Source organism: Mastigoproctus giganteus, chromosome 2, assembly GCF_048544385.1.
Source record: "Mastigoproctus giganteus isolate SK-2022 chromosome 2, ASM4854438v1, whole genome shotgun sequence".
Taxonomy (NCBI): domain Eukaryota; kingdom Metazoa; phylum Arthropoda; class Arachnida; order Uropygi; family Thelyphonidae; genus Mastigoproctus; species Mastigoproctus giganteus.
The window spans coordinates 7,920,638-7,939,937 of NC_143576.1; the positions used below are offsets into that span (position 1 = coordinate 7,920,638).

The 19,300-nt window shown below is 38.2% G+C and overlaps 1 protein-coding gene across 1 annotated transcript in view; it reads right to left on the reverse strand.

Annotated features, from left to right (window-relative positions):
• LOC150089149 (required for meiotic nuclear division protein 1 homolog) overlaps nucleotides 1-19,300 on the reverse strand; it is a 132,102-nt gene that overhangs the window by 42,730 nt on the left and 70,072 nt on the right. The window contains exon 7 of the mRNA XM_090390352.1: nucleotides 9,938-10,002. Coding sequence (XP_090246478.1) covers nucleotides 9,938-10,002 — 65 coding nt within the window. The remainder of the gene's footprint in view (nucleotides 1-9,937; nucleotides 10,003-19,300) is intronic.

Sequence of the window (19,300 nt, forward strand, 5' to 3'; positions counted from 1 at the left end):
TATTTACTTATTTTACTTTTGTTATAGTTTAGTTTTTTGTAAATGACTAAAAGTTTTTTGTAAATATTATTTTACAGTCTTTTCTATCATTTTATTTTATTTTATTTCATTATTCAACCAGTCATAAACGGTTGGTGTGTGTGTGTTTAAAATTGGTAGTATGAATAATCCCAACCTCAGAGGCCTTATTGCAGATATAGTTAATGTTTATGGCCATACAGTTTTGCGGCACATCCGAAGGTTCCAGAGATATAGCATAGCTGAGTCCAAACAGCAACAGCACTTAAGGTTTGCCTACCGTTGCAGGGATCATAATCTTATGCCACATGGATTTAGGATCAAGGCACCATTTAAAGATGCCCGTTTGTCCAGGATTATCACATGGTATCAAAAGAAGGTTTTGAATACATGGATTCAGAAACTTCATGATGACTTGAGACATAGTAGGAGATTGATGGATGTAGCATTAGGTGATATTAGTAGTAGATTGTCCCCCCTACACCTGATAGGTGTGAAGAGGTTAGTTCTGGAGAGGACGAATAGGATTACCTATTCTTATAAACAGAGACATATTAGGAAGTTTCACACATTATTAGAGGACCAGTCCACTGTATTTAGGGGTAGCGACCATTCCAACTTTATTCAGAATTTAAGTGGCAAATCGTTAACCCAAGAACAAGAGAGACTATTGGCTCTTGGACCTAAGTTTGCATTGCTACCCCCTAAACCTCCAATTACCGAAACATCTATGGGTATTGAGAGGGCAATTAGCAAGTTACCTGAACATATTGCTAATCAAATTCGTGTTAAAGCTGTCGCCATCCTGGGCCAAGCAAAAACGATTGCTCCAAATCTTACTCCGAAACAGAAGAAAGCGCTAGAAGAACTTAAACGGGACGAAGATATTATAATCCTACCAGCAGATAAAGGCAGATCAACTGTGGTATTAAACAAAGAAGATTACCACAAGAAAGCGTTAGACTTATTAGGTGATAATTGTACGTATAAGATTGTTCACAGAAACCCCTTGGCTAGCTTAGAACAGCGTGTAAATAAGATGCTACTTTCCTGGCTAAAGATGGAAAAGATTCCAAAGGACAAGTATTGGTCCATGCATGCAACAGGGTGTCGACTGCCCAGATTTTATGGGTTACCTAAGACACACAAGGAGAATGTTCCATTACGGCCCATAGTTTCCTTCATTGGTAGCCCTACGTATGCTTTATCTAAATATCTGGCGCAGCTGATTTCCCCGGTTGTGGGGCGGTCCGCGTTGGTCATTGGAGACAGTGCGGAATTTGTGAACTTTGTAAGGAGTCAAGAAATAGGGGAGGACGAGATGATGATGTCATTAGATGTTATATCATTATTTACTTGTATCCCCATAGCACATGGGGTAGAATGTGTAAAGTTGGCTTTACAAAAGGATAATACTTTAAGTGCTAGATCCCACCTAAACATAGAAGATATATGTGGTGCTGTTGAATTATGTCTTTCAAGTACAACCTTGGTTTTCCAAGGAGTGATGTATAAACAGGTTCACGGTACAGCCATGGGTTCTCCAATCAGCGCCATTGTTGCAAATCTGGCTACGGAGGAATTTGAGAATAGGGTTTTCGCAAGATTGGAGTTCCCTATGCGTAAGTGGAAACGATATGTTGATGACACGTTTACTATTGTAAGGAAGGGGAGAGAGGAAGATGTGGTCTCGTTTCTCAATGGTTTCTCCCCCTTCATAAAATTTACCTCGGAGGTAGAAATAGATGGCACCCTCCCATTTCTGGACATAATGGTATATAGGGAAGGCCCCAGACTTAGAACTAAGGTTTATAGGAAACCAATGTGTAGGGGCCAGTACACACATTATAGGACGGCACAGACTGTCCAACATAAAAATAGTGTGGCCAGAGCACTTTTGGGTAGGGTGAGAACGCATTGCAGTACCCCTGAGGAGGGGGAGAAGGAAATTAGGCAAATCACGACGGATCTTATGAGGTGCGGTTACCCCCAGAGGGTCATTGATGAATACAACAGAGAGGATGAGCCCAATCGGGTAGTTCCGCCTGTACCGCTTACCACAGTGTATGTTCCCCACTATCCGGGCCTGTCAGATCGCATGGCGAGGATGCTTCGCGACTTTCAGACACGCTGTGTGCAGCTTCCGGGCCGGAGGTTGCACACAGTAGTGTCACAGGTCAAAGACCCCATTACTAGGGATTCTAGTAGTGGGGGTCGTGTATGAGATCACATGCCCGGATTGTGGGGAATGTTACGTGGGGGAGACAGGACGGCGTCTCAAGGACCGTCTGGGAGAACATTCACGAGCGATACGGACCGCAGAGCTCAATAAATCCGCCATTGCTGAGCACTATTGGGAAAAACAACACCAGATCTCCCCCGACAACGCTGTCATCCTTGACCGGGCGCATAGATTCTGGGACCGCAAGTGGCTGGAAAGTCTGTGGATTGGATCCTCTGGTAACAATAGTATAAACAGAGACAGGGGAGTTAGGCTTCACCCCCTTTTTGAGGCGGTGGTTTTGACAAGAGACAAACGTTTTAATTTTCCACGTGTCCAGTCCACTTCCGGTTCAAGTGAAAGGAATGCTGAGTATGCGCCTGGTCATCCACGTGTGCCGTGAACCTGGTATTTAAGGATGTGTCATTTAAGTCTCACTATTACGGAGGAAGGAGGAAGACACCTCCGAAAGCTCTAGTGTTTTTTATCGTCTTTTTATTGCTTTTATATTTATATCTTAATGCATTTTAACTTATTTACTTATTTTACTTTTGTTATAGTTTAGTTTTTTGTAAATATTATTTTACAGTCTTTTCTATCATTTTATTTTATTTTATTTCATTATTCAACCAGTCATAAACGGTTGGTGTGTGTGTTTAAAATTGGTAGTATGAATAATCCCAACCTCAGAGGCCTTATTGCAGATATAGAAAACAGTCATCCAATAAATCCAAAAAAGTCTTGCTAGGGTGCAAGTGACCAACCCACAAGTTCCAGTCAATATCTGGAAAGTTAAAATCCCCCATTGTAAGACATTCCCATTTACTGGCCCACTCTATTTCTCTGCAGAATTGCTCATACTCATCAGGCCTATAACACACACCTACTCACATTTTTCCTTTCCCAGTGCTCATATCATACCAAAAAGACTCAACATTGCATTGTCCACACCAACATCAATTGGATGCACTTCCTTAGATTTTGTGTTTCTTAACTAATAACATAACTGATCCACCTTCCTGTACACATTGTACTCCCCAAATTCCAATTCTGCACTGCTTATATCTTTTTTTTTTTTTTTTATGAAAACCCCAAACACGAAAGGTATCAAAACCTATAGTACTTAGTACCGTGCATGGGTTGAAGGAGAAGTATGGGGGGGGGGGATGCCGGAAACTTTGCTCTAAAGACTAAACATGGGTTTCACCACTTCAAGCCTCCAATACGCAAAGTGGTGGTATTTCACCGGTTGATGAAGGTTGTCTACCACCTGTGTGACACCACGTCTCTGATATCCCTTAATGCATGAATAATCACTGCTGATAATTAGATCAAGAGTATTACTCCATCTGGTTGCCTCTTTATCATACTGCTGTAGAAAACAATCATCCAATAGATCCAGAAAAACTTTGCTAGTGTGTGAGTGACCAACCAATTTCTCTGTACAATTGTTCATTGTACTTATTAGAGTCATTAGTCCTATTACAAACTCCTATCCTCATTTTTGCTTTCTCAGTGCTTATGTCAACCCAAACTGACTCAACATTGCACTGTCCATTTATGTCAACTGGATCACTTCCTTAGATTTAGTGTTTCTTAACTAACAGCATAACCCCTACTCCCTTCCTGTCTATCATTTCTGTACATATTGTACTCCCCAAATTTCAATTCTGCACTGCTTATGTCTGTGTGACACCATGTCTCTGATATCCCAACAATATTTGCCTTTTATGTCTTGACTAGCACTTCAAGCTCATCAAATTTATTAACTATACTCCTAGCATTGGTATATATGCAAGTATACATGCACCTGCTTCTACTCTTAGTTACCCTAACACAGCCCATGTATTTATTTGTTCCATTATGACTTCCAAAGGTCCTGGAAATCGCCATTGCCTTGCTTTCCATGCTGCTGCTCATTGTAATAGAATCAGTGCAAGAATCACTTTTGCCTCTGCCTGCAGCCACTGTTAATCTTTTAGTCTGTGTATCCCCCCCCCAAGCTAGCAGTTTTCCGACCCATCTAACACTGCCTTGATAGCATCAGCAAATATTCTTGCTCCCTTTATATTTAAGTGTACCCCATTCCTGTAGAAACAGTCTCTCCTGTCAACAAGCACAGACCAGGCTGAAAAAAAATTCTGCCCCTTGAGCCTTGCACAATCTGTCCAAGGCCAAATTGATTGACAAGGCTCTCATCATATATTCCCTCCTGTCGTGTCTGGGCAGAATTGCAGACACTTTCACATTCAATTCTAACTCGTGACTTTTAACTGATGATAAATAATCAGAGCAGTCTATATGCTGTCCAAAAATACACAAGAAATCCACTTCTCTTCCTTTCAGAACTATATGATTTACACAGTTATTGTGTTAATGCTGTAATGGCTACCTTTTTACCATTCACATTTTTATCTAATGTAACAAAGTGCTGATCTGATTTGTAAACCTTGTGGCTCGTAACTAGTTTGAAACACTGCCAATTCATTATTTAACAGGCATCAACATCAGTCATGCTTCTTACCTTCTCTTTAGGACCTACATCAACATGCTTGATATCCTCTGAAGTATTATGCAAGTGTCAGCAATTAGGCCTAGGGGATGAGCATAATTAACACTATTGTTGCTGGCTTTTCCAATGACCTCTTTGACCTGGCATTGAAAATGTGTTAAGTATAATTAACTTTTTTTTCTAGTTAACCCACTCTTAGAGATAACTTCTTACGGAACTATCCATTGTTCATTAACTTGCTCTCCTTACTGTGGTACTAGCTGCAACAACTACATGTCAAAATCTATGTTAAAACAAAGAAATTCTAAAGCTTAAGATAATCTACTTTCTCTCACTAAGACAGTTTTCTTACATATTGAAGAGCTAGGTCTGATAAAAAGGTCATGGACTCCAAAAAAAAAAAAAAAACTGATAGAAGATGACAGCTACACCTACATCCTAAAGAGGTAAATCACTCCAAGGATGATAACTAGATGATCACAAAGACAACCCACCATCAGTTAATGAATTCACAGTTTTAGCCAGATAACCAATCAGGCAAGATCTATCAACTAAGTCCATAGAGTAACTTGTAGACCATTCTTCCACAGCTTATCCACTCAATGAACATTCTGATAAAAGCAAAACAATGTTTTTGTTTTGCATTTATCAAAAGTATTAGAAACAAACTACTACTCTATATAAATCTAACAGACAGAAATGTTACAATAATAATTGCATTATCGGAGACATGGTTAGAAAAAAGTTCCAGTAACTAAATAATCTAGCCTTGAACTTTGAATATCCAGTCTATACATATAATTATCATGGTGGTAGCACTGTTTACTTTTTTTCGTTAGCCTCTCCTTATCAGTGATTAAGCAGTTCACCTACAGAAAGAAACTGCACAAGGCCTTCATGGTAAATTATGAGCTTGAATCATTGATAGCATTAATTCTGATTGGATATTTTCTGCCTGCAATACGACCCAACACATGATGAATACTACCATTTTTTTGATAGCTAGGTATCATTTGTTAGTTAGGTTCTATCATTTTTAAATGCTCAAGAATAAATTATCATTATGTGAAATTTTAATCTATCTCTTCTCCCTTGTTCAAGCTATATGGAATAAGTTAGCTCTAAGGTATTGAATTATCTCAAGAACTTTAGATAATTCAATGTGTTCCCATTTCTATTCTTCCCCACATATCTGCAGGTATCACTTGATAGAATATTTACTAATGGGTCGTCTTAGCAGCTGCTATTCCTGGATTCATTAATCTTGATTCTGAGCACTCCACGTTGCACTTTCATTATACCTTTTATAAATAGTAAATCAGGCAAGCCTGGCAGCACCAAGGTGTTTAGGGAAAGGAAGTGGAGATAAGAATGAGAAGTATGGGGGATTGGAAGGAAAGGGAAGGGAAAGCTGGATAGAAGATAATGGGAAGAAGAATAGGCATCCCCTGAAACAGAAGAGAAAAATTTACAATAGTAAAAAGAAATAGTGTATAGTGAACTATATTCTATTACATTTAAACTTTAATCTAAAGATACTTACACATATTTGAATAGAGCTGCCAATGAAAATTATATACAAGTCTACAGCCTATAGACAGGAAGTAACATTAACAGCCATATGTCTCCAAAAGAAAAATATTCACAATAAATGTCAACAGCAAGAAAACATTAGTGTTTTCGACACTACCTTCTAGAACGAAGTTTCCTGAAAGTTAATACCTTTGGTCTTGTACATAGTCATCAAAATTTGATACACATAATGTATATTATTAACATCTTATTAAGGATTAACGTTTACAATGCACTTTCGTCTCCTAAACACACTATCAGCAAAATTGGAGAAATAAAAGAAATTCTCCCTTGTTTCCACCAACTGTGGAAAATCAGCAGGACTATATATATTTGTCGAAATCTGAAGCTGATTTCTTACATCTAAATAGTGGTTACATTCTAGGGTTAAATGATTGACCGTCTCAACAGCTCCACAAAGGCAGAGAGGCATCGCCTCTCTGCCTTTGTGGAAAAGTTTAACAACAGGTTTAGATTTAAGTTGCCCTTAAGAAGAAGCTATTTCATTTTGGGAATGGAAATAACTAGTTTGTGCACATTGCACCATGAGTTACCCTTAATCAAAAGGGCCAGTTCATCTGCATAGGCAATCTTATGGACGTCACCATGATCAGAAGCTAGCCACCCATCAAGGATCATGTTCCAACACATTGGACCAAGTATGGATCCTTGAGGGCAGCAACGAGTAACCAGTCTTGTGACCGACCAAGTGCCCGAAGAGACGACAAGGTTTCTGTTGTTGAAATAATCTGTAGCTAACCAGTACAAAGGAGAAGAGACCCCGGCCTCCCGGAACCTCACCAGGATGCTCTGCCACCATAGGGTGTCAAAGGCCTCTTTGAAGTCCACGAAAAGACCGAGGATGTATTTAGAATTAGAAGCAGAAACAGTATTTATTGATGCACTGATTGCGTCCATAGTACACCTGCCCTTAGTGAAACAAAATTGAAAAGGAATAGATAGGTTCCTGGAAGTATAATAATTTTTAAATCTTGATACAATTAACTTCTCTAGTACTTTCCCTAAAATGGGGAGAAGCATGATGGGGCAATACGATGTTGGTGCTTCCACAGTTTTTTTCAGAGATTTTAGCAAAAATTTTAAGTTTGCCATGGCTCTGGGAAACAACCAGTGTTTAGACAGGAGTTCATGATATTGGTGATAAGCTGTGGCCTCAACTTCCAAATCCTTTTGAGGACTGAAACCTCAACCAGATCTAACCCCGGGCATTTTCCATCCCGCATGAAACAGATTGCATCAGAGACTTCATGTGCTACAAATCGATCCTCATTTGCGGGACTTGCATACATTAAATGTTGCATATGCATATCAGTTTGCTCTGTACATTCAGGGAATGAATAATCCTGATGAATGATCTTATTGAGGATAGCATTCATAATTTCTTGCCAAGATAATATCTCCGTATGATTTGGTTTAATAATTGTTGAGAAAGTTTCAGCAGGGTGTTTATAATACAGCCAATAATAAGAAAACATTGATGCATTTGCTCCACTAGAGTGAATGTATCAATAAGGAAATGTTTTATGCATAAATATCTTAATGCTGATCTTGTAGCTTTTCTATACCATCTATTTTCTTTGGAAGGCCTCAAGAGCCTACCCATTCACCCACCTCTAGTGGCACTCGAAGTGGTTGAGATTTATCTCTGAACAAGCCATGTCCCATGTTTATGTTATATCTAGCTACTCAAACTCATCAATTAATCTATTACTATTCTTAAAATCCAAGCAGGCCTACTATTACTTTAGAAATAAGCAATCACAAGATGCTTATGAGCATCTTGTGATTACTTATGTCTAAAGGGGTTTCCACTGGTTGATGCTGCTTCATCAAAGAGAAGAAGATAGCTATTGCTGATTTTGGAAAATTAAAGGCAACTGAAGGAAAAACTAGCTGACCACATCATTTGGTTTTATTCATCCAAATGTGACTCCATCTTTGGTGTCTCAGTGATTACAGTATTCCTTGAAGTTCTGTAGAGTTTCAGTTTATTACTGATACATTCACAATTTGTTTGAAAAATTTCAAATCTTCTGGTTCTAATAATATTTCAATCCTTTGTCTAAAAATAGCTTCATTTTATATGTTAGACTTATTCACCGGATTCTTTAACTTTTTTGTTTGAGAAGGTTCTGCAGTTGTTCAACTTACAAAATTATTCCATTTTCTACAATTAGCCATCTGCTTGAGGTCTCTGATTTTAGACCTATTGTGATTGATTCTGCATTTCTAAAAGTTTGAAAAAAATTACTATTGCCCAAATTAACAGCTCATATTTCTCTATAAAATTCAACTCCATTTACTATGCCTTGCTTGCTAGAGCCACTTCTATTTGTACAGCTGGTGAGCAAAATACATCTTAGCCTTTGAAAATAAATTATTTTTGCATCCCTTTTTTGTTGATATCACTGCAGCTATCAATGGAATTTTTCTCCCAGCTTGTTAAAACTTGTAGAAAAATGCTTCTAAAAGTTAGTGCAGTGGGAAAAATTCTTCAAGCTTACTATCAAAATCTTCCTCTTCTCTCTTAATGGCAAATGTGTTCAAAGATGAACACCCACTGGCCTTCCTGAAGGTTTGGAGATAGCTTTGGCTTACAAGCTAAAGCTATCACCCAGAAATGCACATCACTGTTTATCCTGGTGATGGACATTGCAGCAGTGGTGGAACATCATGTGGAATGAAGAATATACTACATGGTCCAGGCATCAACACACACGGGTGTGTACATGCCTAAAGAGATGCTGCCCATAAATTCACCCGCAAAATTGTACTGCACCAACAAACAAGTGTAATATTCTGGCCAATAATAATTCTGCCTTACTTGCAATGTAGCAATTCTTTGAATGTAGGAGAGGGCATATTTTTATCACCATGACAATGCTCTGTGTCACAAAGCAAGGTCAGTATAACTGGTTTGAGAAGTATATGTGGTGAACCTGCCATGTACAGTTTAGAATCCAGATCTGAATCTAACTGCACACCTTGGGGATGTTTTGAAACAATGACTGAAAGCCAGAATAAGACGTTCCAGTTCAGATACAGCACTAGCTATAGGAGGGAGTGGAAAGAGATTCTAGTCTTCACATACCAAAATACTTGTAGAAATTGTCCTCAAGAGTTACTGATGTAATTAAAGCACATATAGTTCACACTACTTATTACAAATTTCTTTTTTCTAACTACATGATTTTTCATTTAGCATCCCAATACATGTTGGAGGATGATGTGTAAATATATGTATTATTTCTTGTCCAAATAGCTATTACAGCTTAGCTACGTGTGTTAATGCAATGACACACACAGCTCTTACATCATTGTACTTGCTGCATAGATGTCTAAATATCGGAACATTTTGCTCCAATTGTATATTCAAATTCAGTAAATAAAAATAATGGAAGTATATAATCAGCAACAATGAATGTCATCACAACTTTAAAAAGAAATTTATATTTTATTAAAAAGTTTATATTAAGTCTTATAGCATAAACATATTTACAATACAATTATAAACATTAAAATTAATTTCATCAATTTTCATCATTTTACATTTCATAATTATACACTAATTAGGATATGGCTCATAAACTCACCTCTGTTATAAATTCAATGCTGCTCACATAGCCATCCAGAGATGCTTCCCACATTGCTAGTTTTACTACATGTGAATATATATATGCCATAAATTAAACAAAGTTTATAACTTTTTTGTCATATGTTAGTAGCATCATATAACAAATCAGTAATTTAAAAAAAAAATCATCAAATGAAAACTTCAGGAAAATCAAAATAATACTTGCAGTAATTTCTGAGAAATTAAACCTTAGTACATGAGTGCTTTACAGGTCAATATACAGAACTGTTAAAAATGTTTCTGCGACCATGGGAAAAATGTTCCACTGTTCAAGACCTGCTAACATTCACAAAAGGATCCACTAATTAGCTAGGTTATTAAACAATGAATATTTACTAGAACATGGAAATTTCTGCTGCTTTCCAGTGTTGACTGACATTTCATCATGGAATGTCAGGCATTTGAATGGAAGGGTTTTTATGAAAACAAACTGAAAACTTGACTTGTTAAATAGTGCTGGAGGAACCATTACAAAACTTGGGGACGAAATATCCAAAAACACCTCATTTTAAAAAATATATTAAAATGACCAGGGTGTAGAATTAATGAAATTAAAAATACAATAAAGACAAGTTATTGTTTGTTATTTGGTTTTTTAGGATCATTAGCAACTAAGGCCATATTGATATGGGATATGCGGTGGTCATTCCCTGACCTTTCTGCATCCTCGGTATTTGGTAGTGACGGGCTCGAACCCCGGTCTAATCAAGAAGCGTGTGCTACACACTGTTGCTCCTTCCCACCTGGCTATGGAGGTGCCTAATAAAGACAAGGGCAAAAGAAATAAAGCTGATAGCCATAATACTTTTCTTAACCTTGAATAATCTAATAGTTCAGAAGAGAAATAAAGAGAACAAGAATTGCAAAATATCCTTAATGTATACAAACAAATAAAAAATTGGAAAGACATCTGGAAGTAATTGTACTTAAAACAAAACATGATTCACAAAAAGGATCACTACAATACTGTCTAATAACTATATTCAGTTTCTTTCATCACTGTTTCAGCTTAAAACTTTGTTTTCACTTCATGTAACACCTTAGTCACATTGTACCTTTGGTATCCACTCACAGGCCATATTATAAAAATATATTTTTTCCAACATATCAATAAAAATATCTGCCCTAAAATGATTATATATCTATGAAGCACAAGCATGTGAATAAGAATTATACCCACAAGGTTCAAAACTGTTTATTAAATTTAATATACCATAACTTTCCATACCAAAATTAAAAATTTAATGAAATTGTTTCTGGTAAAAAAAAGTTTTATTAGATGTCACATGAAAATCAATCAAAAGATTAAATGATACCTCATTTAGTGAGCACTTTCGGTAAAGTACTTTCAACAAGATTCTTTGCCTTTTTTGAAGAGGAAGGAAGTGTTAGAGCACACGAACCCAACTGAACGGCCCTGCCTTACATCACACTCTGCCAGGGTGACACTGCCTGTACTACTATGCAGAGGGAGTTGATCTGCATTAGCACAACTGTAATCTGAGTTAAAATGTATAAACAAACATATAAATAAACTTATCCTAATACTATAAACACAGGTATATACAAGCATATTACACAACCACCTTCCAATAGGAAGGTTATGTGATATGTCTGTATATTTATTTATAGCTTAGGATAAGCTGTCGGTTTGTTGCAAGTCAACGTAGAAGAAACATGTTCAGTGTACCTGATTTATTTGAAGAATAATTTATTTACAGGATGACCAAACCAAAAAGTTATGTAACTAAGTTCAGAAACATTTCTACAGAATGATTCTTCTATCTGTGCATCTACTAACCCAGTAGCTACAGATGGAATACTCATAATAATTATAAGTTAGTCATTCCTCTTGATTATTCCAAAGGAGACTGAACAAATTAGGTAATGTACACAGTTCATTACATTTCAGGCATGTTAGATTTTTATTAAATTAGTTGAATTTTTTTCTTTTTCTGATTAATTGTTATTTTCTTATTAATTATTACTAAGGTTATAACTTCACGGTACACTTAATAAAACTGTATAATATTTATTACTCTTCTAGCATATACTTTTTTTTAAGATCCTTTTTCTTCCCTTCCTCTTCTCTCTATATATACATATATATATATATATCTTCACAAGCAACACCATGTTCACAAGTCTTACATAACAATACATGCAAAGTATATGCACAGACCATCTAAAGATAATAATACTGCATTAAAACAACATTTAAATCTATGAATTACTTTTTTCCTTATACTTGTATAGAAAAAAATATATAGGGTGTCTCAAAAATATTGGTACAAACGTTTAGGGGAGTTAGGTAACATCTAAAGGAATGTGAATCGCATAGGAACCCATAACCGGAAACATCACCGTTAGTTGGTAGATCGCACGGTAGTCGCCACACGAAGAGCATGCATCAATATACGAACTGTGAGCTGGCAGACTTGCACCTAGTGTATGGATTAGCAGAGGGCAATGGACGAGCCACTCAATGAATTTATGGAGAGTTTCCCAGACAGACATGTACCAGACCACCGTTTGTTTGCGTGTGTGCATCAAAATTTGTGCGATTATGGGTCATTTAGAGGTAACAGGAATAGTGCAGGCAGACCACTTTCGAAGCGAACTCCTGCCATGGGAGAGAGTGTGTCGAATGCCGTCCAGAATAATCCTACTACCAGCACACGTGCCGTTGCCTCAGGAGTGTCTTGTTGCAGTGTACAGCGTGTCTGGCACAAAATGATTCCTTACATCTCTTTCATCTCCAAAGGGTTCAGTTACTGCTCCCCCAAGATCATCCTGCACGTGTGGCTTTTGCGCAGTAGTTTCTCCAAGAAAGTGTTCAACAAGACTTGAATTTTCCAGCCTATTTTTTGTTCACGGATGAGGCTTATTTCACTCGGAAAGGCTTATTCAATCAGCACAATGCTCATGTGTGAGCTCACGACAACCCACACGGTGTGCGCCCCCACGCGGCACAACATCGCTTCGCAATAAATGTGTGGGCAGGTATGGTCGGTGACTGCTTAGTCGGCCTGTTACCATCCCTCATGAACTCCGCTAAATATTGGATCTTTCTTGAACAAGTTCTACCAGGGTTACTTGACGATGTTCCAGCAAATGTGAGATGCAACATTTGGTTTCAACATGACGGGGCGCCTGCCCATTATGGAAGGTGTGTTCGTGACCATTTGAACAGGCGTTTTGGGCGTCGATGGATTGGCCGTGGTGGACCCGTTGCCTGGCCCCCACGCTCATCTGATTTATCGAGCCTTGATTTCTTTCTGTGGGAGCCCTCAAATCTATCGTGTATGAATCACCGGTGGAGATGGAAATGGATCTCGTGGCGAGACGCATCTGTGCTGCTGCTACTGTCAAAGAAACTCCAGGTGTGTTCGACCGTGTCCGCCAATCCATGCTGCGTCAGTGTGACGCATGCATCGCATCTCATGGTGGAACCTTCGAACATCTATTGTAACATCATGAAATGCATCCATCCATCTCGTACTCCATTGTTAATAATTATGTCAAATAAATGTTTGCCACTAATTACTGTCTTGTGTAATTTCTGCTTCTTGTGCCTCTGCTACTACTTTCCCATGATGTTTCCGGTTATGGGTTCCTATGTGATTCACATTCCTTTAGATGTTACCTACCTCCCCTGAACATTTGTACCAATATTTTTGAGACACCCTGTATATAATAACTACTAGATTTTAATGAAATTAGGAATGGTGCAACAAACCTGTCTAAAAGAACTAAATATAAAATTTCATGAAAATCTATCCACCGGGATTTGAGTTGTTACATGCAGGTGGACAGGCATGGTGAAGACAAAGGTGCTTATGCATATATACACTGAGTGATCACTGAATTATGACCACCCCTATGAAAACTGAATGCGACCTGTTGACCACGTGAGCTACAAGAGTGCAGAGTTAGTCGACCTAAGTAGAAAAGATAAGGTGTCAGTGGGTCGGTAGGTAGTAAAATTATGAGCATTGATGGCTAAGAGGAAGGATTTATTGGACTTTGTTAAAGGAGAGATTGTGGGTGCTCAACGAGCTGGTGCCTCGATTTCCCAAACGGCTGAACTGGTGGGGTGTTCGGGAGCCGCTGTAGTTAAAGCGTACCAGGACTAATGTCAAAATGGTCAAACAATGATCTTATGGCAAAACTGCAGAGGCCAGCGAAAGGTTGATGTTAGAGGTGGGTTGACTACCCAATACAACACGGGCCAACCCGGAACAATATCTGGCATGACCATGCATCGCACACTCGTACATATGGGCTATACCAGCAGATGACCCCCATGGCATCCTCTCCTAACCAAGGTTCATCGGCGTAAAATACTTGCCTGGTGCAAAGAGCATGTAAGTTGGACATTAGAAGACTGAAAGAAGATGTGCTGGTCGGTGGAGGCGGTTGTATGGTGTGGAGCAGGTTTCACTGGCAGGAACCTCGATCCCTGGCGCACGTGGAACAACGTATCAGTGGTCTTCGCTATCGTCAACTGCTTTCTGACTGTGTACACCCCGCTATGTTACACCTTTTCCTGAACGGCAATGGTGTCTTCCAAGATGACAACATGCCGAACCACTGGGCACTTGTGCAGGAATGGTTTCAGGACCACAGTTCTGATTTCCAGCATATCAACTGTCTCCGAACTCTCCCAATATCAAATCCCACAGAGCACTTGTGGGACACTATGGAAAGGCATATCAGGTATCTGGATACATCAATCACTTTCATACCTGCATTGCTGACCATATTACACACAGCTTGGTTGGCCATACCTCCCAAACGCTTCCAACACCTTGTTGAATCAATGCCACGTCGGATAGCTGCTGTACTGAGGGCAAAAGGAAGACCTACGGAGTTTTAGGTAGGTGGTCACAATTCAGTGATCACTCAGTTTATACAGTATATACAAATGCTTAAAACCTAGATAATTTTTTGTTCAGGTAGTAGTGTGTATAAAATGCAAACTAATGTGCAAAAAAAAGTAGAAGATATCTTCAAATAGTTTAATTTGTGTTCACAATCAGAACAAACAGCTGTATTTATATTAACACTGATGGGAAAAGACAAACTTAGCTGAAAATTATGAAGTTTAGAATTAATTTTCTATATTCTTCTTATATCAATGGATGGCATACAAAATGTTCAGACATTTAAATGTTTTCTAAGAGAATCATTTATTCATTAATTGGTATGAGATGCAACAGAGATTACCTTTATTTTTTTACTATAAGATTGCTTCTTTCGACCAACTCTTCTAGTCCAACGTGTTAACAATTAATTTGTAACAACGATATATTTATAAGATTAATTAACATCCTCCCCACTGTCAGAACAGCAGCGGGATAACCCCATGGTATCAATATTAGACGTCCAACTCGACCCAGGCTTCCAACCACCACCCTCCTGCCAGTAAGGAAAACATCAGGTCCAACATCATTAGAACTAAATTTAAAACTGAATTGGATGTCCAATGTCGGTACCACGGGGTTGTTCTGCTACTGTTCTAACAATGGAGAAGACATTTCATTAATTTTATAAATACAGGGAGTTTCAAAAGTGATGGTCAATAATTTAAAGGTGAACTGTACAGACTACAATATGCAAAAAAAAGCCTAGTACACATGGGTCCTTAAATGAATTGTTTTTGAGATAGTGCTCATTTCTAGTTGGGATCCACCAACGACAAGGTGAACTGTACAGAGTTGGGATCCACCACTGACTTGTTCGCTTAGGCTAGGTTAGATTAAGCTCATTCTCTCCCTTTTCCCTCCCTCAATGCTCTGAGATGTAGTAGTAGTCATACTAGTACTTGTCAAAGGATAGTCAACATGAAAAATAAGTTACAGCAACGAAGAGTATGCGGACATGCACTTCATGCATGGTAAAGCCAACGGCAGTGCACTCGAGGCTGCATGTTTGTACCAAGAAGCATATCCCTGCCGAAGGCAGCCTGACAGGCGCACATGGAGTGTGAGCAGGTTGGCCTGGAATCATAACACCTGATGTTGAGGAAAGGGTGTTAGAAAGAACATTATTATTTTTTTAAGGCTACCCGAATAATTAAATTCATCTGCCATGCTGTGTGTCTCATGTCTGTTAATTGCATATGTTCTATGGTTGATTTGTCTGTTTTGCTGGATGAAAAACCCCAGTTTCCGAGGGAAAAATCTTGCTATCTACGCCTGAGACCAACTAACTCAGTCACAGAGTGAAAAAAGCCCATTAAATGTTAGAAACAATAGAACAAAATCCAGGAATTTCTACAAGGAGGGTTGCTCTGCAAGAGCGTGTACTGAGTCATAGCAGTGTGTGGTGAATTTTACATTGCCAATTACTGTACCCCTACCATATCCAGCGTGTACAAGGTCTCAGCAATACAGACTACCCTCCCAGAGCAAACTTCTGCAAGTGGATGCAACAGTGTGTCCTGAACCCCCAATTTTTAAACAACATTTTGTTCACTGACGAAGCTGGGTTTAATCGTGATGGTATTTTTAATTTTCATAATGTCATGTTTGGTCCGACGAAAATTCTAATGCTATTCACAAGTCACGACATCAGCAACGTTTCTCGTTGAATGTCTGGGCAGGACTACTAGGAGACTGTCTAATTGGACCACACTTCCTTCCAAACAGGCTAACAGGAGAACTGTACCTTCAGTTCTTGCAGAATGCTCTTCCATGATGATAATGTTCCACTTCAGCAATGCCAGACATGTGGTTTATGCATGATGGTGCACTAACACATTTTGCTCGAGTTGTGACTCGGTATCTAACTAGAAGGTATGGTCAATGGTGGATAGGTAGAGGTGGGCCTGTAATGTGGCCTCCCAGATCACCAGACTTAAATCCTATGGATTTTTGTATCTGGGGTCATGTAAAAAGCTTGGTGTACACTTTTGACATTAACACAATTGAGGAATTGCAGCGTCGGGTTGAAGGAGCCTTTCAGCAAATCAGAAATGACCCAGGAATGCCTGAAAGGATTTGCAACTCAATGCAGAGAAGACTACAAAGCTGTGTATGGATGCAAGGACAGCATTTTGAACACCTTTTGTAATATCCATTAACATGTAACATCTGTAAAATCCTGTGGTGTTGAAACCAAAAATTAAAAATGTATTATCTTATGTTTAATAAAATCGCCCTTAGCAAAGGATTCACAGCTTTTTGTTAAACTAGTGCTATCATAATCAGTGGTGGATCTTAACAGCATATGTGCATTATCTCGAAAATGGTTAATTTGCGGTCCGATGTTCACTGGGACTTTTTTGCTTATTTTAGTTTGTACTTTTCACCTTTAAATTATTGACCATTATTTTTGAAACACCCTGTATATCGTTGTTACAAATTAGTCGTTAATGCGTTGGACCAAGATGAGTTGGTTGAAAGAAGGCATCCTATAGTAAAAAAATAAAGGTAATTCCTGTTGCATCTCATAATAGATGAGATAATAGAATATAGAAATAATTGAGAAATTAATAGCTCTCTACTGTCAAAATAATTGTTATAAATGTAACAATTATGAATTTTCTTGCTCAGATTATTGAAAAACGTTTTAATTTAACCACATGCTCAATATGTCCTCCACTTTGAAAAAAAAAAAAAAGTTCCCGAAGGCATACATACATGCCAACATTTGTAAGGACACGATGACAAATGTTCATTAATTTCACAATGTGATTGAACAATCATGGCTCTCAAGTCCATGAAGGTTTAGCAGGTGGAAACCTGCTGGAAAGCAAAGTTGCAGAACAACTTTGCTTTCAAGAAACCCCACAAAAAAGTCACATGGGTTCAACCCTGACTTACGGGTGGCCAAAAACACCTGCAGTTCAGACAATTAGGATAACAGTATGATAATATGCAAAGGCTAAACACAATATGCCAAAAAATTCAAAATTACAGATGGCTGTGGTAGAAAGCCATTTTGAAACTTATGCATATACCAATTGTGAGTTAATAGTTTTGTTGAAGAAGGTTCCAGATAAATCATGAGTTGACAGGACTATCCACAATCGCTTTCCCTACATGGCCCATTTTATCACAAAGTTCTGCTTGTTCACATCATCATCTTCAACATCTTTACTGGCAAGTGTTCTATAATGAATTGAAGCCTTCTCTGCTTATTATTTTTGGAATGTTTGTGCAGCACTGTAATCTTGTATGGAACCATTTTCAAATACAATTTAAGCAGTCAATGAACAAAATGCCAGACATTTCAGTTCACCACCTGCTTTTCTTGTTGACTTTCCTGGACTACGCTGCATTGCAACTCAGAAGGCATCAACATTTTCTGGAGAATGGACACTGGCCATTCCCCAGAAAATGTGTAGAATAAACACTGACCATGTGAAGACATTTTATTTCTTTACACAGTTTTCCTCTCGAAACTGATAGAATAAACAAAGTATTGTGTTCCTTGCAGTTGCCCAATGAATTTCAAAAGAAGCATGAAATCTTCTCTGTGCAGTGGTTACACTCTTTTTCTTCTCAGCAAAAAACAAACAAACAAAATAACCTCCACAACTTTTAGCTTTCTGTTTGATTAAAAGATTTGCTTTCTCTTCCATTTTGCTCACTGATGGGAGCACCTGGAATTCACAAGCATGTAAAGTGCTGTGATTTACTGCTGCTCTCTAGAAAATTTTTGAGGAACTGCTGCAGACTACTGCCAACTTTAAATGAAATTCAACTAATAACTCAGTTCTCAATGATGATTGTACACCCAGGGCCAGAGGAGTTAATGCTAATATATAGGCTTCAAAGTCACTGACAGGTGGCAGTTCTACCATGTAGTTTGATTTTTACTTTAGTATCAAGAAGCAGGGATGATATTGTGTTTTCTGCATTTTGTGCCCTTGTATACTTGTCTAGTAGTAGTAGTGGCATGTGATGCAAGAAAGCAAGTGTATGAGCTTATGCAGCATTAGCCAAAAAAAAAAAAAAAAAAATCACACCATTCGTTGTTGTTGTTGTTGTTGTTGTTGGGGTTTAAAGTGCAATGGCTACTTAGGCCATATTGCACTTATGGAAGTGATGCATACAGTCTGTGTTTGTTGATTTATAAGCAGTTAAATACGGTTATACAATCTTATTCGTTTTAGAAAGGAGAAGAATTCTGCAAGATTTGAATTTTCGCCTATGATATGGTGAAGTGACAAAGGTTCCTTTAAATTTGACAGAGAATTGAAAGACATTAGTCGAGCATTATTATATAGAGTACAGTCCAGAAGTATGTGTTTGACTGTGAGTGGTGTATGACAATGATTACACTGGGGAGGATCATTTCCTGACAAAAGAAA